Raw genomic sequence first — 26784 nt, forward strand, 5'->3', positions numbered from 1 at the left:
GAATTGATCGTTAAATTGGCACATGCATTTAACGTTTTGAAGAGTTTTGAAGAGTGTTTGTCTGTGGTGGTACTGTATCAAAATGGCATATGCGCATTCTTTATTCCATCGTATTAATACTACATATTATAAATATTCATTTTTTATTTGCGTGGTTTGTGAGCCTGTAAGCTCTGAACTATCAATGAAGACACTTTTATTACTAAAACATGGACTTGAGTACATTCATATGACCTACATTTACTTAACTATGCATGCGCTGAAAACGCACCCGTCGCTTCATATTCGCCAATATTATTTGGTAATGTCACCATTTCTTCCCATACCGTTTCGCCATTCCTCCTCGTGCGTCTGTGTTTTTCAATAAATTAAGCCAAAATATCATTGAGCCGTGGCTTTCCTATACAGAGAGTAGTTGTTGATTAGCACTCTGCTAAAAGCTGCTTCCGTCAATCCGCGATCGTCAATACACCCAATCCCATTTGGTGTGGTCGATTTCGCTGCGCAGCGTGTCCAGGGCAGTGTTGCGGGCGTTCACTTTGCGGACGAAAATTCTCCTGTTGCCCAGTGGTTGAAGGGCCCGGAAATTGTCCACCATGGGGGAACCGTGCAGGCCGGTGTCCAGCTTGAGGGGAGGTTGGAAAGGGGGAATGTTAGTCATTGTGGGTTATTTATTTTGATATCGGGAGATTGTGTGGGCACGTGGAAATGAGATGCGGATTTTTCTTAGTGTAGAATTTTACAAAACTCATTGCACCAAGCGGTAAGAAGAAGAGTTTTGACATCCAAGCGGTGTGCTGTTTACATCCATCTACCAATCAGCGACGAGGATCTAATCGATGGCACACCGCTTGGATGTCAAAACTTCTTCTTCTTTTCGCTTGGTGCATCAATAGAGTTTTGCATACCAATAGACGAGTGCACCGATGAACTGAATTCATCGCGGTCCGAGAATTTTGACACTACAGTAGACGTTCGATAACTGCAACATGTTTACGTTTCACTTAGCGAACGAAAATCCGATAACTGCAACGCCTGACAGTGTCAACAAGCCATCAATTGACGTCAAATGAACGCAAAATTCATTCGACCGTTCATTTGGGCTAACTTGGCGCATCGTTTTGACGGATAGCGGTGCGATAACTGCAAATTTGTTGCACTTACCGGACTTGCAGTTAAAAAGCATTGCAGTTAAACCGTTTGCACCGACCGAACGTCTACTGTACAGCGGGGTCGCTTCCAATGGACTTATCCACCGATGAACCGAATTCATCGCGGTCCGAGAATTTTGACACTAGAGCGGGGTCTGTTCCAATCAGAATCGTCCAATTCTGATTGGAAACGGCCCCGCTCTAGTGTCAAAATTCTCGGACCGCGATGAATTCGGTTCATCGGTGGATAAGTCCATAGGCTAGAGGAACTGGTTCACCTAGCGTGAATGAGGATGAAGCATCTGCCACTTTAAGCATTTTTTTTATATGAAGATCTACTTTTTCTTTGACAGATGCTTCATACTCATTCACGCTAGGTGAACCAGTTCCTCTAGCCTATCAGAAGTGAAAGATTTCCAATCAAAATTGAAGAATTCTGATTGGGAACGACCCCGCTGTAGTGTCAAAATTCTCGTACCGCGATGAATTCAGTTCATCGGTGCACTCGTCTATTTAACCTCAATTTTCTCTCTGAGAGAGAAAAGAACGGCAACGAACGGGAATCAAAACAAACCACTGGAAAATGTCAAAAATCGCGTGAGAGGGAAAAGGAAGGGACGAACGAGAATGAACCGAACGTTCAGTCGTGACGTCACCTTGCAAAATTCAATAGGCTAGAGGAACTGGTTCACCTAGCGTGAATGAGGATGAAGCATCTGTCAAAGAAAAAGTAGATCTTCATATAAAAAAAATGCTAAAAGTGGCAGATGCTTCATCCTCATTCACGCTAGGTGAACCAGTTCCTCTAGCCTATACCCCTCGTACAGGAATCAGGAAAATTGAACATCTCAAGAAATGAACTTTTCTTTTGAAGTTTGAAAAGAAATGAACTTTCCTTAAAAAGTTCATTTATAGATATGCTCAATTTAACTGGCTATACATTGAGAGGGGAGGGACACTACTCAGAAACTTTCAAAAATTAGTTTTTTTTTTAATTTTTACGAAAAAATTCAAACGAAGAAAATTAATGGATAATCCCCTTCTGATCATTTCGTATTTCGCACATAGTGAAAACGGCGCCCAACCATGCATGCTTACCATTCGGAAGCGGCGTATTTGCGTAATGGAAATGTCCAGCACTTCCGGGAACAGGATCCACGTGACCGCCTCGGAGCACGGTGGCGTCGTCAGAGAGCCCTTGTAGGTGTAGAACCGGGTCATGTCCAGATCGCCCAGCAACGAGTTCAGCGTGAACGTGTGGTTCAGGTGGACCTGCTGGTCGAACTCCTCGATCATGGGGAAGGTTCGCATCAGCGAGGCGATCTCGTGGCTGTCGTGCTCGGTTACCTATGGGGTTAGGAGGGGACAAGTCAAAATCAAATCATTTGTTTAAAGAAAGTTCCTGCAATACCTGATAGAAGAAACCAAGAACAGTCAGACCATCCGAATAGCCGAGAGCTTCTCCGACAGATTTGTACTTCCTGTTACGATGAATGATGTGCATTTCAAGTGGATATCTGAAAAAGTACAAAAAAAAAACTTTGAAATTAAAGATCGTTTACAAGTTTGCTGCAACTCTTTTCGAGAATATATTGTGTTTGTTACGTATCGAAAAATATTACTAATTATCTTAATTTTCTTAATTTCCTTGCAGGTAAATCTTCATTCAAGTCTTCATTAGCAAAGTTGTCTTAGTCCCCAATAATTCACTATGGTATGTAAATAAGATTAAGGTATTTTTTATAGTGAAAAGTAAAGTTTGATAACTGCAATTAATCTATTTAAGGTAAGATTTGTTAGCAAACTGTCTGCTAACTCCCTGGAAAAATAGGTTCTCTAGTCTAGAGATAATCCTAAAAACCTAACAAGGTACAAAATCGCAGTAATATGTATTTCTACCGTAGCCCCATTAAAAAGCCATCACTCAATTCCAAACCATCAGATAGCCCATAAAACAACCCATTCCAGGTGTTGCCTCATTCTTATTCGGAACGCGCTCACCTGGTCGCGCCCGCGCATGTTCCTTAAAACGATCACGCTCGCTCGAGCCGTTTAGAATTACCGCCGCTCACTCTTGCCCCTTCCCAAGTCCCGCCCATGTATATTGGAGAGGAGGGATCACGTCGCCGCCGGAATGGCTTGCTTTACGATCGACAGAAAGGTCACTTTTATTCGACCATTCTCGGTTGTCGAATCGTCGAAATGGACCGTTTGGTGGAGGATTTGAATTAATGTACGTTTTTTGGTGGAATTGAGAGTTTAACTGTTTAGAGTAACATTCTAGGTAAAAAATAGACTAATAAAGTGAAATGTAAGAGCACGAACAAATAAACGTAATGCTCTCTCAAGAGTACAGAATTTGGTTGGGAGAAATTCTAGGGGCAAAACAGTGTGAAAGCGAGAGCAATTCTGAGAAATTCTAAGTTACTCTTTTTATCGATGGTCGATGAAATTTGTTGAATGACATCCCATCACAAACTTTGCAGTTTGACATTGGTGCCAGATCACATTTTGGTATAAATGGGAGAAAATCTGAGGAACTATGAGAAATTCTGAATCACACTTCGAACACAGATTTTCTCTTGTTAGATCTGTCTTGCACCTAGCTCAGGATTCAATAAAAATTCATAAAAAAATCAAGAAATGTCAGATATTTTTCCAGATTTTACTTTAAGGAACTCCCTAGAAATTTCTCCACGGATTTCTCCAAAATTTGACCAGAAATATCATTAAGTATTGTTTTAGTTATTATTGTAAAAAAATCTCTAAATCCGAGAATTCTTTCGAAAATTCCACTATTAATTTGTACAAAGTTTCACGCAGGAATTTCTTCAATACATTCTTCATGACATTCTCTCGAAATTTTTGCAATGAGTCCTCCAGAAAGTAATCCAGAAATACTCAAACGATTTTGTCCACATTTTTTTCTAGAATTTCTCTACAAGTTTCTGTAAGCATTCCTTGGAAGGTTCGTCGAATATTCTTCCTAAAACTTCTCAAGGATTTCCTCAGGAACCAAAACCTATAAACCTCACCTAAGAACTTTTGCAAGAATTTCCAGAATCCCTCCAGGATATCCCCCGCAAACTTTATAGAATTTTCTAAAAGGTTCTTCTGAGATTTTTTTTTCGGGAATTCCTCTACAGGTTCCATCGTGGATTCCCCTAAAGATTCTCCCACTTCTAAGAATTCATAAATCCCAAATGATTTTTTGAGAAAATTCTCCAAGATTTTCTCAAAAATTATTTCAGGAATTCTTTCGATGATTTTTCCCTTCATTTGTTGGGGATTCTCAGAGGGTTATTTTTTCCATAGATACCCTTGAATACCTCCCAGGAGGCTCCGAAGATTCCTCGGATGATTAACGATGATTCCTTCAAACATTTATCCAACGGTTTCTGTAAGAATTTAAATGTTATTCAAATATGTCTTTCAGAGATTCCTCGATGGATTCTTCCAAGAAATATTTTTATATCATTATCAACGAGATATTTAACCCTGAACTAGTTTATCTTGAACAAGGACTGACTTGTTGGGAGTCCTCGAATTAGAATTTTCGGACTTTAACATTCACACTAGGTCCACTTCACTCCGAGGTTTCTTCCAGAAGTTCCACCAGCAATTCTTCCAAGAATTCTTTCAAAAAAAATTCTGCAAGCGTATATCCAAGAACTTCCTGTGGGGATTATTTAAGACACGGACACGTTCATTGCTTCCAGCGAGCTATAACGCTCTTTGAAGTAAGCACGACACTAGACAACGGACTAGCATGCAACGTCCAGTGGCACAGCCGAAAACTTTTCCTGACAGCTGCGGCGGGAATCGAACCCACGCTCCCAGCACGATGCGACTAAGTGCTTAGTGACACTAGCCACACGGCCCCACCTATTTCATAAACCACTTCAAAAATAATTCAAAAAATTCTTCATAAATTCTTCAGGGATTGATACATGCATTCATGTAGAAATTCCATAGAAAATTAAAAATAAAACTTCAAAGATATTTACTGGGACTTTAAGAAGGGTTCCTTCACGATTTTTTACGAGTTTCATCAAAAATTTCTAGAAAGATTATTCCAAGATCCAAAGATTCTTCTAGGAGTTCTTGAGTTCTTGAGAAGATTCTTCCAGAAAACCCTCCAAGTATTCCTCTGGGAATTTCTTGCAGAAAGGAATTCCTCCAGTGCTTTCCAGAAGGACTACATCCGAAGATTTCACCAGTAATTCTTCCACCTTTGAATGTTTTCAATAACACCTCCGGGAATTTATCCCGATCCAAGAATTCCTACGAGTATATCTTCATGCTGTTTAAAGGGCTTCTTGAATTATTTCAAGTATTCTTGCACATACCCTAGGGAATGCCTTCCAGCATACTCCCAATAATTATTCCAATGGCACTTCTAAAGACTTCTTTAGGAATTATTTTCGCAATCCTTCAAGGTACGTCTCGAAGTACGTCGAGAAGAAAAGTTTCTCCAAGCGCTCCTTCATAAAAAATTTCAAAACCATCTTCAAAAATTTTTCCAAGAATTATTACACTCTCTACTAAATATTTCTCCACGGATTCCTTCAGTAATACCTTGAAGAGTTTTCGTTCCACGATTCCAATCTATATTTCTTTTATTCTTACAAATATTTATCAAATAATTCTCACAAGCTCTCCAAAATAAATAAAAATACAATAATTGTATTTGAGGTTTCTTCAGTTATTCTAATCTTTCATCTTTCGTTATTGCAGAGAGTTTTCCAGGATTTTTTTCTGAGGACACTTCTAAGAACTTTTCCAAAAAAATGTCGAAGAATTTTCCGAAGAATTCTTTCAGGTCATTGCACTGTTTTTTTACCGTCTATCTCCGCTGACGCTTTGACCGCTTCTAATCTGAAATCATTTTTAATTTGACTCCCACTCATCTACGCAAAGTTCTGCTAATGTAACGGGGTGAAACGGAACGCAGAATGCAGAATCACTAGAAGTTCAAATTTGAATTGAGCTCTGTTGGTTTGCATGAGATGTCGTTCAAATGAACGATTTTATACGGTATTGCTCACTTTTCAAAGATATGTGTTCGGATTTTTTTTTCAAAAAGTACCTTAGAAAATGATTCAGGATACCTCCTGGGTTTTTTTAGAAATAAACAGGAATCATTCTAAGAAATCTTCATAAATTCTTAAAAACCATTTACAAAAAATCATTCAAGGAGATTATCAAGAATTTTCTCAGGAATTCTCCTTTTTCTCAAAAATATTCGGACATTTTTGCGCAAACTAACATCTACAAATTTGACCAAGGATTCTCACAAGAATTTCAAAGAAAATTATTACATAAACTCTATCAAAAATCTTTCAATGCTTTTCAGAAACTCCATCATGAATGCTTCCACGAGTTCTCTCTACACTCAGGAAAATTGCCTCATACTTTACCCTTATGTGGCCGACAGGGTACCCGGGTACCCAGCGCCCATTTGAAAAGCACGGTGTAGAAAAAAGCAAAAAAAAAATGTCGGGCACATAACGGTCAATGGCAAATATCCATGTGCCAAACCACATCCAAAGTATATGCAACCAATACCCGATAACGCAGGCAAATTAGAACATGAATAGTATGTGCTCTAAATTGTATGAGTCGCTGCTACATGGTGCCTCATGAAAAGTATGAGTCGCACTAATGGAAAGCATTTGTTTACCCCCATTGCAAAAATCCATGTCCGGGACACATAAAAGGAATGAAGATTTTTTCCCAGTGTACAGGTTCTTAAAGATTTAGTTCGTGAATATTTCCAAGGATTTCTCTAGGTATTTTCGCAGGGGTCCCTACAGGATTTTTTAATAAATTACATTAAATAATCTTCCAAAGATTGCTTATCTGGCATTTCTGGAATTCCCCAAGAAACTCATTCAGGAATTATTTAAAATTACTCTGTATAGAATCCGACAAAATATCGTTCAATTTTTTTCCAAGCATTCCTACGAAAAATCTTCTATGGAGTATTATTCTAACAAAAATCTCTCCAGAAATTCTTTCAATGACTATTCCTAACATTTCTCAGGATTTTTTTTCCAAGAATTTAAGCATGGATTCCACCAGAAACAATACCACGGGTTTTTAAAACAATTCCTTGAAAAATTGTTCCAAAAGTTTACTCCATGATTTCCCCAAAAATTCATTCAACGGCTAGTTCAAAGATTTCATCAATATTTTTTCTATTATGTCTGTTCTCTGTGCTGGTGGTCTGGTAAATTTTAGGCTACGATGAAAATACTTCGGGAAACTGGAGCTTACGATAGCATATCAGCAATTCCAAATAAAAAAAAGTGAGTGGAACGGGTTATCTTGTCTTTACCGATGAATACTTCTCAAAAACTTTTTCTAGGATTAGAAATCCCTCTAAATATTTGTTTAGACATTAGATTGGAAATCTATCAAGATTTTTTTTTCTAAAATTTATTAGAGAATTTCTCTTGAAATTTTGTCTAAGGTTCTTTCTTGAATTTCATCCGGGATTCCTCTTTCTACTTCAACCGCAATTCCTTATTTGAATTCTTTCGCAGTTTCTCACCGAAAGAGTTTTGCCAGAGCTTTTCCTAGCATTCTCCAGTTCTCCCAAGTTTCCATCCAGAAGTATTAGCTCCCATAAATAAATAGTTCGATTCGAGATATTCTTTTGAGATTTTTGAGAATTATTCCTGGAAGTTCTACAAGAGTTCCCAGGATTTATGGAGGGCTTTTTCACGGGGTCTCTACAAGACTTACCTCTCAAGATTTCTACCAGAGATTTTCCCGATATGCTTTTCGCTGGATTCCTCCAGGGTATGCTTTCACAATTTATTTAAAGTTCCATCACGAATTTCTTTTAGTGGCTTTCAACAGTTTTTGTTTTTCTTAAATGTTTGAAATTCTTGGCTTCCGAAATTTCTCTATAGATTCCCCCAATAGCTCTTAGAGGAGTTTCTTTCAATATTTCACTTAGATTCCCTCTGATATTTCTCCGAGAATTTTTTGAAAAAGAAAACTTCGTAAGTTATTTCAGAAGACATTACAAAAAAGACTTTAGAAAATTCTCTACAAGAACTCCGGGAGATACTACTGAAGAAATTCCAAAATGAGCACCTATAATTAAGGGATATATTCCTTGAAGAATTCCGGGAAAAGTGCTGGGAATAATCACTGCAAAAAATTTTGTAAACAACTACGAATAAACTCTGAAAGAAATCATGAGAAGAACTCCATGAGAAATATCAGTAGTAGCTCCTGCAGGAATTTCAAAAGGCACTCCGGAAAAAAAAATCTTAGGAGTAAGCCCAGGATTAGTTCAGAAAAACTCTGAAAGACATCATAGAACCAACATAAGAAGACTACTGAGGGAAGTCTTGGGGGAAACTCCGATAGAAATCTCATATGAAATCTTCGAGAATCTTTAGGAAATATCCCAGCTGAAATTTCTGTAAAAAATCAGAGATAAACACAAGAAGAAAGCTTACGGAAATTTCTTGAAGAAATTACTTGAGAAACTTCTGAAGAAATCCCGGGAGGAACTCCTGCAGCAAATTCATGAAAACCACCCGTTAAGAAAGAGAAGGTCTACTAGAATTTACTGGAATGTCTCCTAGAAGTTCTGGGAGAAATCCCAAGAAGATCTCCTGGGAATCCACAATCCAAAATAAATCGCGGAATATCTTCAAGAGAAATCCCGACAGAAACACCGCGAAAATATCTTAGTTAAATCCTGAGATCATACCAATATAGATCTGCTATAGCCAATGCATAGAGAAAAAAATCTTGAAAAATCTCCCATACAAACTTCAAATTGATTTTTAAATAGGTTCCCAGGCATTAAAATTCATTAAAATTTGGGTTTCGACTCTGTTTGGCATGCAGATTCCGAATATGGAATTATCTCAACACCGCTAAAGAAGCCAATTCATATAGAATTCCTCCACGTTTATCTCTTCAGAAAGTACCAGGAACTCATATAAGAAATCTTCATCAATTCTTCCAAACTTTTTACTGAAAATCATAACTGGATATTTTCATGAACTTGTTTAGAAATCCATTTAGGAATTTTGAATAAATTTTTCCAAAGATATTCAGGCATTTTTACAAAAAAAAATCAAGAAATTCGGTCAAAATTTCTCTAAATTTTCTTACGGAGATTCCAACAGGATTTTTCCATAGATTCCATCAAAGTTTCTTCCTAAGATCGCTATTCTGGAATTTTTAGAATTGCTCAAGAAAATCATCCAGAAATCATTCAAAATGGCTCTTCTAGAGGTTCTGTATCGATTCTGGCAACATATTTACTGGCAATTCTTCTAAGAATTTATACAGAAAATCTACCAAAGATTAGTATAGAAATTCATAAAACAAAATTTTCAATTACTATTCCAAAGATTCTTCTATACAATCTTCTAAATGCTATTCCAAGCATTTTTTCAAGAGTTTTTACCTCCAGACGTTATTTCACGAGTTTCTTTATTATTTTCATAAGGAATTGTTTGGAAATGATGAAAATATTTTCCCCATGATTTTCCCAAAAATTCATCCAAAGATTTCATCACTATTTTTTTCCAAACATTCCACCATGAATGCTTCCATGCGTTTCACCAAGACTTCTTATGAGGTTTTTTCCTGAACATCTTCTAAGGCCATTTCCAATAATTCCTCCAAAAACTATGTTCAAAAATTCTTCGCCAAATCTCAAGCGATTTTTCTAAGAATTATTTCTGAAATATCTTCATAAGTTTTTGAAAATATTCCTCAAGAGACTGCATTAACTCAGCGTTTTGGTCCGAAATCTTTCCATTGTTTTAAATATACAGAGCTGATAGAGCTTCTGGAGAAACCGTTGAAGGAGTTTCTCAAACAATCACTTGAGAAATTACCAATGGAAATTCTAAATAAAATACTGAGAAACTGAAAAAATGCACAAAAAATGGATTTCTAAAAGAAATCCCTAGAGGAATTTCCTAATCTTTAAAAAAAAATGACACCTGCAATTGCAATCTTTGGTGAAATTCCTAGAAAAAAAAAAAGATAAATTTCCAGTAAAATTGCTGGGGAAATCACAAATGAAGAAATATATGCATGAACTTCTGTAATAATTCTTGAAAGAAATTCCTAAAGCAATTCTAAAAAAATCCTAGTTTAGAAACTAGAAAGAATCCTCTGGGGCAATCCCTGGAAATATTAAAAAAAATGACAGGAATGCATTCTAAAGAACCAGGTAGGAATTTTTAGATGAATTCTTGTTGAAATCATTATAGGTAATTCTTCAATAATCTTCTTTCTATGAAAAATTCGGAAAAATTTTGATAAAGAGAAATAATTCCCAAAGAAGGCAATTGTAGAGAGAATTCTACATGGCAAGAAATACATTCTAAAATAATTCGCGGAGTGATCTTTACAAGAATTGATGATGAACTCATTATAGGAATTCCAGCATGAATGCCATTTTCGCGATAATTATAGGAAAAAAATCGCGAAAAAAAAATAATCGAAGGAGGAGCTTTTTTGGAATGATTCTTAACAAGGTGTAATATAGAAGTCATCTTCACTGGAGCATACCAGTATTAAATTTGGAAAGCTTGAGTGATCAGCTCTGGTTTTACCTTGGGGCAAGACACTGTGCTGGAGAGTACATTTTCCTTCACAGAGTAGCTCAGAATTTCTCCGGATTGCTCCCGTTTTACTTGAGTATTGCCTGATACTATTGCAAAAACAAAACAATATTGCACGATATCCCGCTTTTCTTGCAGTTTTAGGGGTGTTTTTTTAACAAATTTCGTCGATCATTGGTGAAATGAGTTACTCAGAATTTCTCAGAGTTACTCTCGTTTGCACAGTGTCTTGCCCCTAGGGTTTTACCACGACAGCACTGAAAATATCTGTGCCATAAGCTCTCTTGAACGTTATATGAAACTCCATATCATTTTCAATCTACTTATTTTTAATTTTTAATGTTTTATTAAAAATGTGATATTTTTGTTTGACTTTGTTGTGTCCTACCCTTTTCAAGTGATATAAAGTGTGAAAACTTATTTACCTTGAATGGCAATAATTCTTCAAATAACTTCAAGCAATCGACTCGTCCTTTACACTACACTCCTGAATACCGTTATGATACTCACCTGATATCGTTCATGACGTGCTCCGCGCCTCGATTGTTCTTATCGCCCCAGTGGAAGTGAAGTCCTTCCAGTTCGTACTCGTTCTCCAGCTTTCCGCCGAAAACGTACGGGTGCTTTCCTTTGGACGGATCGGTTTTCGGTATGGATAACGATACTGTTGGAATTGAAATTGTAAACATGAGTTAAAATTATGTTGGTTGTGTTAATGAGTCGTTTTCTCGAAAGAAAAAAAAAGTGCACCACATTCTACATTTTTATGACATTAAAACTTTTATACTATGATTTATAGATTGGAATTTATGAAATTAGAAATAACTAAAACAAAAAAGTAACACGTCAAAAATTTCCTAACATCAGGAGTTAATCTACTTCCACCATCTGGACTTTTTTTTCCAAACCGTCACTTTACAGTTTTAATTACAGTAGACGTTCGATAACTGCAACATGTTTATGTTTCACTTGGCGAGCGAAAATCGGATAACTGCAACGCCTGACAGTGTCAACAAACCATCAACTGACGTTAAATGAACGTGAACTTCATCTGACTGTTCATTTGGGCTAACATGGCGCACCATTTTGACATTTGGAGGTGCGATAACTGTAAATTCTGGAGCTCGATTTGAATAGGTCGTATGTACATTTGTCGATATAAAATTCAATCAGTTTATTTAAGTTATTGTAGCAATATGGAAGATATTTTCGAGACTTTTAATGATGGAATGGAAAGCCTGTTTTGTGATGACTCTGCTGTATGTATCAACTTTATTCAATTTCAACGGTTTTTGCTACAATAAGAGTATCCAACTGATCGAATTTTTAATCGACAAAAGCACATACGACCTTTTCAAATCGAGCTCCAGAATTTATTGCACTTACTGAACTTGCAGTAAAAAAGCATTGCAGTTAAACCATTGGCACCGACCGAACGTCTACTGTATAAAATAACTAATTAAATTAAATACAGTAGACGTTCGGTCGGTGAAAACGGTTTAACGGCAATGCTTTTTAACTGCAAGTCCGGTAAGTGCAACAAATTTGCAGTTATCGCACCGCTATCCATCAAAACGGTGCGCCATGTTAGCCCAAATAAACAATCGAATGATTTTTTCGTTCATTTAACGTCAATTGATGGGTTGTTGACGCTCGTCTGACGTTGCAGTTATCGAATTTTGTTCGCTAACTGAAACGTAAAGATGTTGCAGTTATCGAACGTCTACTGTAATATTGTTTGTAATTTTTGACTTAACCTTTTGGAGCCGATTTTTTTCGCCGCTGTCGATGCAACCTCGCTGGTGTCGAACACGTTTGTTATGCTCGGTTTCATCGCCGGGGTCGTATATGACCCCTCCGGCTCCAAAGGGTTAAGACAGTGTCATGCCCCTTTCTGAACAAAAAAAAGAATGTTTTGGCACCCCTGAAAATGAACACTTCAAAACAAAAAGTTGTTCTAGGGATGCCTAAAATTTCTGAATCTCGTACAAGGGGTATAAAAAAGTAAAAAAATGCGAATCAATTTGGTTCACTATTCACATTTTCTGAAAAATATACCTCATGATCTAATTAACAACCTTCTTTCTAAAAAAAAATCATAAATCATAAAAAAAAATCAGGTCTCCCAGAGAGAGAGGCCCCCAATTTCGACAATGCACTCCACTTACCCGAATGTCCGTTATTGTGCAAGGTGATCGGTCCCGGCAGTAGGTTATTGTATCCGACCATTTCGATCGCGGGCATGTTCAGCGGAATGGCCTACGGAAAAAAAAAAGTGAGGAGGAAGATACCCATTAGAGAAAGAGTTCCAGATCCAGCATCGATCGTACGAATGCATATGAACTATGATACACCTACCCTACTGCTGGTGACGGCGATCGGCGATTGATGCTTTCCGGCGCAGCTTTCGTGGGATTTGGACCATCGCCGTTGTTCCGGTTTGCTGTAGCCAAAGCGGTGCCCACTGACCGATGCATTGTGAACTGTGTGGGGTGGGATGGAGGAAAGAGGAGAACGATTAGAAAAAAAAAAATCTATAAAATTTGAGGGAATGACCAAAAACCGCGATCATTTGAATTTTATGAGGACATCTAGGGAACGATTCTATGTCGTAGTGGTTTGCACGTGTTCATAAAATATCAATGAAGGTCGACGTCATAAAACTTATGATTTTTTTTTATTACAGCGGTTTTTGCCATTAATCGAATGGGACAGGGTTTTCAATTGTTTGGGAGCCCTAGGGGGCCTCACTTTTACGATGGTGGATTTTATGATCCTAGAAACGGTTCTGCGACGCAGAATTTGAGATTTGGTCACTAGTTTTTGGATCGTTTCGATATTTGGCACATGATAGCAGGATAGGTTATTTAGTTGTAATGGAATGCATAGTTTTGTTTGGTGTATTGTGACACCAAAAGAATTGACGTAAATAAAATTCGGACCTAGGGGACATGACTTCATCTAAGAGTTTGAAGGTTCTGTATAACAGACTAATAATGTAGTTTCACAAGGTTCTCGACCCGAAGAGATGAAACAATGTTTTCAATGTTTGGCTGATTACTGAGCGGACTGTTTCATCTCACGGCAAACAGCTGTAAATTAAAAATTTTTGCCTTGGGGCAAGACACTGTGCTGGAGAGTACATTTTCCTTCACAGAGTTGCTCAAAATCAAAGTATCTAAGAGATTCCCGCTAATATTCATGTATTAGTGAGAAAAGGAAAAAAGCAAAACATAGTTATGAAGTTTGCACTGATTTGTATGGGCGCATCACTATTTAGCAAACTTACTTAAGATATTAAGCACTCCCATCTTAGAAGCAATTATTTAATTGCATCTCACTGGATTAAAAGTGACTTCCATGCAATAAAACAAGAAATATCGCCATTTGAAAATCGGTGACAATTTTTTTTAATTGGTTCTAAACATGTTTTTTCAGCAAACTAAATAAACCAACTAACTAATAAAACTCCACAAACTTTGCTGAAATAATGACATTTTAGAGCAAAAACACCAACTTTTTATAACTAACGCAGATGTGTTGGTGAGTCTCGTTATTGACATTTGCGGGAATCTCTTACCTTGGTATTTAGATACGTTGGCTCAGAATTTCTCCGGATTACTCCCGTTTTACTTGAGCATTGTAAGTATCGGGTCAGCCAATCGGGAGCGTCCAAGAGACTCCCCGACTCAACTGCCTCAGGGTCGGCACGCCTACCGTTAATTTAACGCGGGACAGGGAAATTTCACACTAGACCCAGGAAAACCACAAGCACTTCACTTTTCAAAAAACTCCCACTTTAATTCTGTCTTTCTTAACTGTTTATTCTGACACAAGTTTGGCCTACTCCTTATCCTACACTTCTTCTCACTTTCTTATGCGCTAATCTGACCTTCTTCTCTTCGTCGGGGCCCCTCTGCTCCTCACCAACCACCTGACCACGCTTTCCTCGCAGCCTGGTAACGGCCGCCGATGTTCTCCGTTGGTTCTTCACGGCTTCGGCCACGTCTGGCCACTTTCTGCTTCTGCGATGGCTCTAGGGGTTCTCCCTGCAGCTTCCTGGGACCTTCCCACGCGTCTTAGGCTACCGATATTGGCGGATCGGTCTTCGGCCAACAACGATGCCGGAATTCACCCGGAATGGGGCACTAGGACAGCGTAGGGCGGTAATAGAAATGTGGTGGTTTCTATACCAAAACGGCGGGGTCCTGGAGTGAGTGGACTGATCAATCCATGGTAATAGAAAAAAAGTGGTTCATGGCAGTTACCTGATGTCCAATTTCCGCTCACTTCTTCCTCTTCTTCCTCTCGTCTTTCCACTCTTTCCACTATAGCTTTAACTTTAACTTTAACTTTTCCTCGAACTAGTCTCTTCAACTGTTTTTAGGCAAGTGAGCGAGTGGAATTTATTCATTGGCCTTCAAGATTCTTGACCTGGGCCATCGGTCATTACCCTTTCATTCGGGTTTGTTGTAATGGCCCCTATTTCGCCCTCCTAATGGCCGCCTAAATGGATCGCTTGCAGACCTCTGGTGGTGGGTTTCTTAAGCTGGTAGGTGGTGGTAGCCAGGGTGGTTTCGCCTACTAGTGCCCTACTTGTATGCCAGGTGGGACTGCTAGGGAAAAACCTGAATATCAAGCATACAACCTACCTGTCCTTTCTGTATTTCCGCACATATAAATACAAAATCACTTCAACACAACCAATTAACACACCAAACACTTACAGCATTACCTGATACTATCGCAAAAACAAAACTATATTGCCCGATATCCCGATTTTCTTGCAGTTTTAGGGGTGTTTTTCGACAAATTTCGTCGATCATTGATAAAAAGAGTTACTCAAAATTTCTCAGAGTTACTCTCGTTTGCACAATGTCTTGCCCCTAGCTCACGAGGCCATTTGAAACAAATTTGATATCTTTCCTGCCCTAGGGGCAAGACAGATCTAACTAGAGTAAATCTGTGTTCGAAATGTTGCTCAGAATTCCTCCCAGTTCCTCAGATTTTCTTCCATTTATACCAATGTATGATCTTTCACCAATATCAAACTGAAAAGTGTTGCGTGTACTGAATAAAAATTGCAGTTTTTAGGGATGTCTTTCAACAAATTTCGTCGATCATCGATAAAAAGAGTAACTCAGAATCTCTCAGAGTTGCTCTCGTGAGTGTCTTGCCCCTAGTTTAGCACACGCAACACTTTTCAGTTTGAAATTTGTGCCAGTTTACACTTTGGCAAAAATGGGAGAAATTCTGAGGAATTGTGAAGAATTCTGAGCAACACGATAGTATCAGGCAAAACTTAAGTAAAACGGGAGCAATCCGGAGAAATCCTGAGCAACTCTGTGAAGGAAAATGTACTCTTCAGCACAGTGTCTTGCCCCAAGGTCTTGCCCTAGGCGAAGGCTGCTGAGGACATGTACATGGATAACGGGTGTGATAACGGGTTCGGACGAGATCGAGGAAGCTGTAGCACTCAGAAAGCAGATGGATGGCATGAAGTAGAGCGGTGGCTTTCGATTCAGGAAGTGGACGTCGAACCGCTCTGAAGTTCTGGACGGTATGACAAAGGATAATTTGGCGATTCGTGATACAGCGGAGATCGATCTAGATCCAAACCCTTCGATGAAAGCTCTAGGAATAACTCGAATTCCAAAAAACGATGTATTTCGCCTCCACAGTTCAACATTCCTGGATTGGAAGAGGCAGAAACTTTAAGAAAATGACAAGTTTTGTCCATCATCGCTGCTTTATTTGATCCATTGGGTTTAATCGGAAATCCTCGTTGATCGCTGTGTAATTCTACCGGGATCAAAGGCTATAGAGATACATTGCTTCCCGGAAGCTTCAGAAAAGGCCTTTCTCTACACTCGGCTGTCTCTATAGATATGTACATTCGGAGTCAGGAAGCTGGAGGGCGCGTGGCTGTTCGTCTACTAACGTCCAAATCCAGAGTAGCCCCTTGAATGTCAGACTATCACAAGGTTGGAACTGTGTGGAGCACTTCTAGTGGTCGAATTGTATAAGAAGGTGCAGAAATCCATCAAGTTTTTGGTACTAGTCGTATTCTGGACCGACTTTACGTGTGTACTGCGATGGATCAAGGCTACTCCGATGGAGGTACGTCCCGGACATACACAACCCAGCCGACTTGATATCCAGAAGAATGCGATCACAGGAAGTCATCAATAACGATCGATGCCTCGAGGCACCGAGCGGCTGGAATTTAGAAAAGGGTGACGAAGAAAGACGTCGCACAACGGCTATAGCACAGACAAACAGACGTAACACTCTGACATTTCCCATCGTACACCGAATTAACGGTCTATTTAAAGATTTGATAGTTGGCCAACTGCCCACCCGTGGCGCTCACATCGTTTTTGTTCGAGTTTAACGTTTGCCCACTACCGCCACCTAGTTCATGGTCGGCCAAACTCAGTCCTTTTAGTATTTGGCGAACAGGTTGTCGGGATTATGATTTGAATCGAAAAATGTTCGTAGTGTTACGTCTGTTTGTCTGTGGCTATAGTAACAACTTCCACAATGCGAGATTTTCACGAATGGTATTTTGGGAGATTTTCGTCAAATTCGGATCTAGTACACTGAACTGGCTATCTGGTTATGTTTCATAAAACTATTACGCATATCGCAGGAGCAACGTTCCACAAGCTTTATAACTACTGGCAGGTTGCATGAACTCAAAGCATATCACAGCATTACTTCGAGCACCCCAGTGTCCTTGAGCCTTTAACTCCTTATCGGATCCTCGTTACAGTCCATACCGGAGCCAGATTTTCAAGACATTCAAACTAATCGTCTCAAGCAATGGGAGAGAGAGTATCGTTCGCAATTCCAAGGACGTGTGAAGCGCTGGCGCCCACCAGTCGAAATCAAGTCCGAAGAATTGATAACAATACACGATGACAAGCTGCCAACTCTACGATGGAAGATATCTCGAATCCTAGAAACGCATCCAGGAGCTGACAAAGATTTGATTGATTTGTTATAAGACTGCTACGCCGACTACATGTTACTGCCAGATTCCCTCAGTCGATACTATTCCCACAAGAGTAGTGACTATGGTCAGGATAGCTCAGATTATTCTTCAGCTTAAAAGAACAGTAACGATCAAATCTGCAATTATTCAAACTGGTACAGCCCAAGTCTTGGGGCAAGACACTGTGCTGGAGAGTACATTTTCCTTCACAGAGTTACTCCTCCGAATTGCTCCCGTTTTTACTTGGGTGTTGCCTGATTCATCGCAAAATCAATACAATATTGCGCGATATCTCGCCTTTCTTGCAGTTTTAGGGGTGTTTTCAACAAATTTCGTCGATCATTGGTGAAAAGAGTTACCCTGAATTTCTCAGAGATACCCTAGGGGCAAGACACTGTGCAAACGAGAGTAACTCTGAGAAATTCTTTCCACCCATTTTCACCAATGATCGACGAAATTTGTAGAAAAACATCCCTAAAACTGCAAGAAAAGCGAGATATCGGGCAATATTGTTTTGATTTTGCGATAATTCAGGCAACACTCAAGTATAAACGGGAGCAATCTGGAGAAATTCTGAGCAACTCTGTGAAGAAAATGTACTCTCCAGCACAGTGTCTTGCCCCAAGGAGATACCCTCGTTTGCACAGTGTCTTGCCCCTAGGCTCAAGTGGCTTTAGCCCAAGAAGCTCACTTTCATAAGAGAAATTTCGATCTATGGGCAACCTTGTGACCGGATAGACAGATTCTTCTTCTTCTTTATGGCTTTACGTCCCCACTGGGACTTGGCCTGCCTCGCTTCAACTTAGTGTTTGCATGAAATTGTATATTGTGAGGCAAGTACAATGATACACTATGCCCAGGGAGTCGAGAAAATTTTTCCGACCGGAACGGGAATCGAACCCACCGTCTTCGGATTGGCGATCCATAGCCTGAACCACTAGACCAACTGGAGACCTCTGTTAGACAGCTGTTTTCGGTAAAAATGAAATGGTAAATTCGAGTGTCATGCCTCGAGAATGTGTACTTGTCATCCACGCAATTGTCGCTACACTCATCTCTTAACTAACTACCAGAGGTGAATTTGCTGTTACAATTGACGTATATTGATCGTCCAAGCTTCATGATATCTGCTAGAGAGGAAGTATTAGACATAACGCTTTGCTATAAAAGAATTAGTCACAAAAAATTGTACATGAAGAAAAGTATTGCAAGTAAGTTGATTACTTTAAATTTTTCTTGACGTGATGCTCTTCTGTAGAAAAATATGCAATGAAGTAAGAATATTCTTGTTATTACAAAACTCAGCCTGAACTCAATAAGGAATGTTCAAATCACTCCTTCACCGTTGAAACCTCTTTCCACTTTTAAGTGGAAGTTTAACTATTCACTTTGAAACACCGTGCTATAAAGTCACTGTCCAAGATGCCACTTAAAACGTGTAAACAAGCTAGCCGCACGACTTCGATTCGGCATCTGACCATTTCGCCAACCTATACCAAACACTCCAGTCCAAGTGACCGGATTCTAAACCAGACACTCTAATGATCCAAATTGGGTGGTGCGAAAAACAGATAAACATTCTTCTTGTATATATTCGTTGCACTGGATTATGTAACTGGGCTCAAATTAAACATAGCTTTGGTATAGTGTCTTTTCTTGAACTCATGTGAATTAAAATAAGATTCTTCTGGAATCGCATTTCTGGTGATGAGACAAGACTCTCCGCCCCAGTAGTATTTAGTTCGGAAATAGTTCGCACCCTTCACGTTTGTTATCACCAACACAGTATACAGTGGTAACGATTGAAAAATATAGATTTTGTATAAAGGCACAGACAAACAGACGTTTCACTTGGAACAAAATGTGATTAAAGTCATCGTCATGAAAACATAATCGCCCAATGCTGATTACGCTGTGTTTCGCAAACCCACTGAGTAGATGGCGGTAGTGAGCAAAAGTCAAACCGGAGCGAAAACGATGCGAGCGCCGTGATCGAGAGATTTGCGAGCTACAGAGTATTTGAATTATCCATTAAAAAGGTACACGATGAGAAATGAGTAGAGTGAGACGTCTGTTTGTCTGTGATAAAGGTTTTAAATTCGAATGCATGACTTCTTTGCTGCTAATTCTAGCGATTTCTTTTTTTTTCGAAAAAAAAACGCCATTCAAATCATTTTTAACACCCTTATATGTTTTTTCAAACGTTGCTTTTTTTTCATTTTTCAATTTTATACTCAATTTTCCTCTTTTGGTCGTAAAAGTTGCATATTGAGCATCTCTAGAAATCCACTTTCATTTGCAGAGTTCATTTGCACGAGGGGTGTTGTATAAAAAAAAGGGGTACGACACATCGTTATCTGGATTTGTTCTAATATAAAAACTTTTTCAAAAAACCGCAATCATTTTTTTTATGTGGCATTGGCATTGGCATTACGTGTGCTTGATAGCGGAAGCTCTCAGTCGATAAAAGTGGAAATGCTCATAGAACACTAAACTGAGAAGCAAGCTTTGTTCCAGTTACGTTACGCCAAAGAGAAAAAGCTTGCGTTATCACTATCACTTATATTGCTTAATTACAGCAGTTTGTAGTTTCTTATCACTTAAACCCTAAATAAAACCGTACAGTATTAACGATCTGGATTAATCTTCAAGAACGATGCACTTGATTGTCTTTGAATCACTTTTCTGACTTCCTTGAACACATTTCATTTTTCTATAGTGGAGGCTTAAACCGGAAATAGGACCGCTAATTTTCATCAATTTCTTAGTCCCCCTAGGAAAATTCCTTATGCAATTTCCTCACCTCCGAAAATCAACACGGCCGCTATCACCGCTTCCACCGTTCCCTGATACAGCTTCATCACGCACGTTCTCTTCTTCACTCTTTCCTCGATCTGCTTCGTAAAACTACCTTACGAGAACTGATCTCAATTCTTCCGAAAGCTCCGTTCGACAGACAGGGTCGTCAATCTATCGGTCTACCATACACTCAATTATCACCCCAACAACCTCAGGCGCGCCACTTGTTTGCCGAATCACTTGGAAGCTTCCGAGCGCCGGATTTGTCCGAATCCTTGCACCCGCAATCGACTGCTTAATCGTCGTAAATATAGAGAGAGATGCGCTCGCACACGCGTGGACCGTATTTCTTCCACCACTTGCACTCGTTCTGCTCCAGTTACACCAATAGCTGTGCAGAACACAGCCTCCTGCGATTCCGGTGCACAAGGTATATGTCGCGCGCGAATCACCTGGGAAGCCCGGATAATCACCACCTACTACGCTTCGACGGTGTCACACTACCGCACTACTACTGAACTAACTCAGTGCCTACTAGTCAAGGGGATGCCCTACTATGGCCTACAGCTACTACGATGGGATGCGCGGCCGCTTCGCTTGATTACCGATTGATAACTGATTCTGCCGCACCGGTGATGATAGTGTTTTTATATAATTGCCATTTTGAAGAGTTGTTCTGGTGGTTCTACCAAACGACTCGGGCGTCCCGCAACAAGACCGCCGAGACATGTGCGTCGGGCCGGCAGCAGACTAGGTAGTAGATGTATGTAGGATAGGAGGACTCCGATCCGACGACGACGATCGTCGGGCATGTCCCATTCCGTGTCGTTTCGTGGACGGCTTGAGTGTCAAAATTCCTGTCGCGGAACTCGGAGAAGAATTTCGGTCGTAAAAGTTACGAATTGGACGCCTTTTTTGCGGAATAGACGTGCGGGCGCGCGGGTGCGACAGGGCGCGGGTTGAAGAACGTGGACAATTAGCATAAAGCAATTAAATCCTAGCTGCTCCTGGTTCACCGTGGGTCAGTGGTTGGAAATTGGTGACAAAAGTAAAACAATACTTCAGACAGACAGACAGACAGACAGACAGACAGACAGACAGACAGACAGACAGACAGACAGACAGACAGACAGACAGACAGACAGACAGACAGACAGACAGACAGACAGACAGACAGACAGACAGACAGACAGACAGACAGACAGACAGACAGACAGACAGACAGACAGACAGACAGACAGACAGACAGACAGACAGACAGACAGACAGACAGACAGACAGACAGACAGACAGACAGACAGACAGACAGACAGACAGACAGACAGACAGACAGACAGACAGACAGACAGACAGACAGACAGACAGACAGACAGACAGACAGACAGACAGACAGACAGACAGACAGACAGACAGACAGACAGACAGACAGACAGACAGACAGACAGACAGACAGACAGACAGACAGACAGACAGACAGACAGACAGACAGACAGACAGACAGACAGACAGACAGACAGACAGACAGACAGACAGACAGACAGACAGACAGACAGACAGACAGACAGACAGACAGACAGACAGACAGACAGACAGACAGACAGACAGACAGACAGACAGACAGACAGACAGACAGACAGACAGACAGACAGACAGACAGACAGACAGACAGACAGACAGACAGACAGACAGACAGACAGACAGACAGACAGACAGACAGACAGACAGACAGACAGACAGACAGACAGACAGACAGACAGACAGACAGACAGACAGACAGACAGACAGACAGACAGACAGACAGACAGACAGACAGACAGACAGACAGACAGACAGACAGACAGACAGACAGACAGACAGACAGACAGACAGACAGACAGACAGACAGACAGACAGACAGACAGACAGACAGACAGACAGACAGACAGACAGACAGACAGACAGACAGACAGACAGACAGACAGACAGACAGACAGACAGACAGACAGACAGACAGACAGACAGACAGACAGACAGACAGACAGACAGACAGACAGACAGACAGACAGACAGACAGACAGACAGACAGACAGACAGACAGACAGACAGACAGACAGACAGACAGACAGACAGACAGACAGACAGACAGACAGACAGACAGACAGACAGACAGACAGACAGACAGACAGACAGACAGACAGACAGACAGACAGACAGACAGACAGACAGACAGACAGACAGACAGACAGACAGACAGACAGACAGACAGACAGACAGACAGACAGACAGACAGACAGACAGACAGACAGACAGACAGACAGACAGACAGACAGACAGACAGACAGACAGACAGACAGACAGACAGACAGACAGACAGACAGACAGACAGACAGACAGACAGACAGACAGACACAGCCGAAGGTAGTTGCGGCGAAGAACTTGACGGATGACCTACACGAGTTCGTCGACAAAAAGCACAACGTGCACAAGGACATCAAGGACTTGGTGTTGAAGATTAGGAGGGCTCTCGGAGCTGCTGTGAAAGAATGGCACAGCGTGATGCAGAGAGCGGATGAGGCAGAGAGCGCATTAGCAGCGACTAAACACGATCTTGCAGCAGCTACGCAGCGGCAGCAGCAACGAGCCACGGTCGAAAATATGGAGACGCCGAAGAACCATCGGAATACTCGCTCGGAGAAAAGAGGCAGAGATACGCCAGGAGAAGAGGAAGTCCCGAAGAAACAAAGAAGTGAACGGGAGCGCGCCAGCAATCGGAGAGATGATGGATGGCGCACTGTGGAGAGTCAGCAGGCGAAGAAGAAGAAGCGAAAGGAGAAGGAAGAACAGAAAAAGGAAGAAAAGAGGAAGGAACAGGAGAAGAAAGAAAATCGCCGGCCCCCTAGGCAGAGGAAGAAGGGTGATGCACTGATCGTCGAGGCGAAGGACAAGACGACGTACGCTGCGCTCCTCAGGAAAGTGAGGGAGGACCCGGAGCTAAAAGAGTTGGGTGAAAACGTGGTAAAGACCAGGCGCACCCAGAAAGGAGAGATGCTGTTCGAGCTCAAGAAAGATCCGGCGATTAAGAGCTCAGAGTACCGGGAGCTCATTGCGAAATCCGTAGGCAGCGAGGCCACCGTGAGAGCACTTTCACAGGAGGCAGTGCTCGAGGTCAAGGATTTGGACGAGGTCACAACTGAGGAAGAGCTGAGAGTCGCATTGACCGAGCAGTGTAACTTAGAAGTACCGGTGACAATCCGAATCAGGAGATCGTTTGCAGGTACCCAGACGGCGGCAATCCGACTTCCAGTAGATGCGGCCAACAAGATTGCGGTAGCCGGCAAGATCAAGGTCGGATGGGCGGTGTGCCCGCTGCGACTGGCTCCTCGAGTCACCAAGAAAATGGAGAGGTGTTTCAGGTGCATGGAATTTGGTCACCAGTCAAGACACTGCAAGGGTCCAGATAGGTCCAAACGGTGCTGGAACTGCGGTGAAAATGGACACGTTGCTCGAGACTGCACGAAGCAACCCAAGTGCATGCTGTGCAAGTCGGAGGAAGGAAATGGCCACCGGACGGGAGGCTATAAATGCCCGGCCTACAAAAAGGCGAAGGCAGGCCAACAATGATGCAGATAACGCAAATTAATCTGAATCATTGCGACATCGCACAGCAACTGTTGTGGCAGTCGACAACAGAGACGAAGTGCGATGTTGCGATCATCGCAGAGCCGTATCGGGTTCCTCCTGAGAACGGCAATTGGGTAGCGGATATAGCAGGACTGGCAGCTATACAAGTTATGGGCAGATTCCCTATAGAGGAAGTGGTGGAAAACTCTTACGAAGGTTTCGTGATCGCCAAAGTTAACGGTGTCTTCGTATGTAGCTGCTATGCGCCTCCAAGATGGACCGAGGAGCAATACAACCGGATGTTGGATGCACTCACTGACACGCTGGTAGGACGTAGGCCAATAGTCATCGGCGGCGATTTCAACGCCTGGGCCGTTGAGTGGGGCAGCCGGCAAACCAATGCAAGAGGATATAGTCTACTTGAAGCTCTGGCGAAGCTGGACGTAAAGCTGTGCAATGTAGGAACAGTCAGCACATTCCGCAAAGACGGTCGTGAATCCATCATCGACATTACATTTTGTAGTCCATCGTTGATGGAAGACATGGACTGGAGGGTGAGTGAGGAGTACTCCCACAGCGACCACCAGGCGATCCTCTACAAGATAGGCCAGAGAGCTCCTACGTCCATACAGAAAACTAGAACTTATGAACGGAAGTGGAAGACGAAGGACTTCGACAAGGAGACTTTTATCGAGGCACTTCGGCCAAATAGCGATGCGGCAAACCTCGACCCAGGGTGGTTGACGGAAGCGCTAGCAACGGCATGTGATGCAGCAATGCCGAGGAAGATTGAACCTAGGAACGCTAGACGCCCAGCGTACTGGTGGAATGCGACGCTCAGCACCCTTCGTGCGACTTGCCTCCGAGCTAGGAGACGAGTTCAGAGGGCAAGAACTGCGGCCGATAGAGAAGAGCGCAAGGTTGCGTTCCGTGAAGCTAGAGCTGCCTTCAAACGAGCTATCAAGCAGAGCAAGGCGAACTGTTACAAGGAGCTATGTCAGGAAGCCGACGCTAACCCCTGGGGAAATGCCTACCGCATCATAATGGCAAAGCTGAAGGGCCCAATGACGCCAGTCGAAATGTGCCCAGACAAACTGAAGGGTATCGTGGAGGGTTTGTTTCCAAAACACGATACGACAACGTGGCCACCTACGCCGTACAGCGAGGGCGATGCGGAATTTGACGTAAACCGACTGGTCTCCAACGACGAGCTCGTTGCCGTGGCGAAAGCATTGAAGGTGAAGAAGGCTCCCGGTCCGGATGGAATCCCCAACGTGGCGTTGAAAGCAGCGATCCTGGAGTATCCCGATATGTTCAGGTCAGTGTTGCAGAAATGCCTGGAGGAAGGCATCTTTCCGGATATATGGAAGGTCCAAAAACTAGTGCTGCTGCCAAAACCAGGAAAGCAGCCGGGAGATCCAGCATCGTACAGGCCGATCTGTCTGTTGGATACGCTCGGAAAACTCCTGGAGAGGATTATCCTTAACAGGCTGACCGAGTATACCGAAAGTGAGGGAGGGCTGTCCACGATGCAGTTCGGCTTCCGCAAGGGAAAATCGACGGTTGACGCAATTCGGACCGTCGTTGAGATGGCGGAAAGGGCATCCTTACAAAAGCGGAGAGGAGATCGCTACTGCGCCGTGGTAACGATAGACGTTAAAAACGCGTTTAACAGCGCCAGTTGGGAAGCTATCGCCGTAGCCCTGCATAATATGCGGGTCCCCGACTATCTGTGTAGGATTATAAGGAACTACTCCCAGAATAGAGTCCTTGTGTACGAAACCAACGTAGGGCAGAGGTCGTTTAGAGTGACAGCAGGTGTTCCACAAGGGTCAATACTTGGCCCTACGCTCTGGAACGCAATGTACAACGATGTGTTAACACTGAAGCTTCCGGCAGGTGTCATTATCGTGGGGTTCGCAGACGACGTTGTATTAGCGGTAACTGGCGAATCAATCGATGAAGTCGAAGTGCTGGTATCGGAGGCAATCGACACAGTGGAAAGATGGATGAATGGAGTGAAGCTGCAGATAGCCCATCACAAGACAGAAGTGCTCGTAGTCAGTAACCGCAAAGCAGTGCAAAGGTTGGAGATCACGATCGGAGAGGAGAGAATTTCATCGCAGCGCGCGTTGAAGCACCTGGGCGTGATGGTCGACGACCGCTTAAACTTTAACGCGCACGTTGACTATGCCTGCGAAAAGGCGGCGAAGGCGGTTAACACAGTAGCGAGGATTATGCCAAACGCGGGCGGTCCAAGAAGCAGTAGGAGGCGCCTCTTGGCAAATGTTGCAACCTCAATACTTAGGTATGGAGTGCCAGCCTGGGCTCCGGCGCTAAAAACGAAGAGAAACCGTGGAAGGCTGGGCAGTGTGTTCCGGCTCATGGCTATGAGAGTCGCGAGTGCCTACAGAACAATATCGTCGGAGGCTGCATGCGTTATCGCTGGGATGATGCCCATCTGCATCACCCTAGAGGAAGACGTCGAGTGCTATCGGCGGAGTAACGTAAGGAATGCGAGAGCAGCTGCTAGAATGGACTCGCTGGTGAAGTGGCAACAAGAGTGGGACAATGCGGCGAACGGAAGGTGGACCCACCGACTGATCCCAAATGTGTCGGCGTG

At 42.0% G+C, this 26784-nt stretch overlaps 2 protein-coding genes across 3 annotated transcripts in view; one reads left to right on the forward strand and one right to left on the reverse strand.

The window, feature by feature from the left end:
* LOC109426162 (uncharacterized protein DDB_G0284459) overlaps positions 1–26784 on the forward strand; it is a 197963-nt gene that overhangs the window by 105200 nt on the left and 65979 nt on the right. The window lies entirely within an intron of this gene.
* Positions 178–21165, reverse strand: LOC109418435 (carbonic anhydrase 2). The gene is made up of 7 exons (XM_062842919.1): positions 20566–21165; positions 13124–13248; positions 12934–13024; positions 11276–11429; positions 2563–2668; positions 2250–2498; positions 178–625 (listed from the first exon to the last, which is right to left on the reverse strand). Exons 1-7 carry the CDS (start codon positions 20621–20623, stop codon positions 464–466), a joined length of 945 nt encoding a protein of 314 aa, XP_062698903.1. The 5' UTR covers positions 20624–21165; the 3' UTR covers positions 178–463.

The sequence above is a fragment of the Aedes albopictus genome, chromosome 3 (genome assembly GCF_035046485.1).
Source record: "Aedes albopictus strain Foshan chromosome 3, AalbF5, whole genome shotgun sequence".
NCBI lineage: Eukaryota > Metazoa > Arthropoda > Insecta > Diptera > Culicidae > Aedes > Aedes albopictus.

Bases quoted from the DNA above. Each gene is read 5' to 3' on its own strand.
- LOC109418435 (XM_062842919.1), bottom strand. From the start codon at position 20,623: ATGAAGCTGTATCAGGGAACGGTGGAAGCGGTGATAGCGGCCGTGTTG. The intron at 2,669-11,275 runs GTGAGTATCATA...GTACTTTTTCAG, and splicing joins CACGTCATGAACGATATCAG to ATATCCACTTGAAATGCACA. The intron at 626-2,249 runs GTAAGCATGCAT...CCTCCCCTCAAG, and splicing joins AAATACGCCGCTTCCGAATG to CTGGACACCGGCCTGCACGG.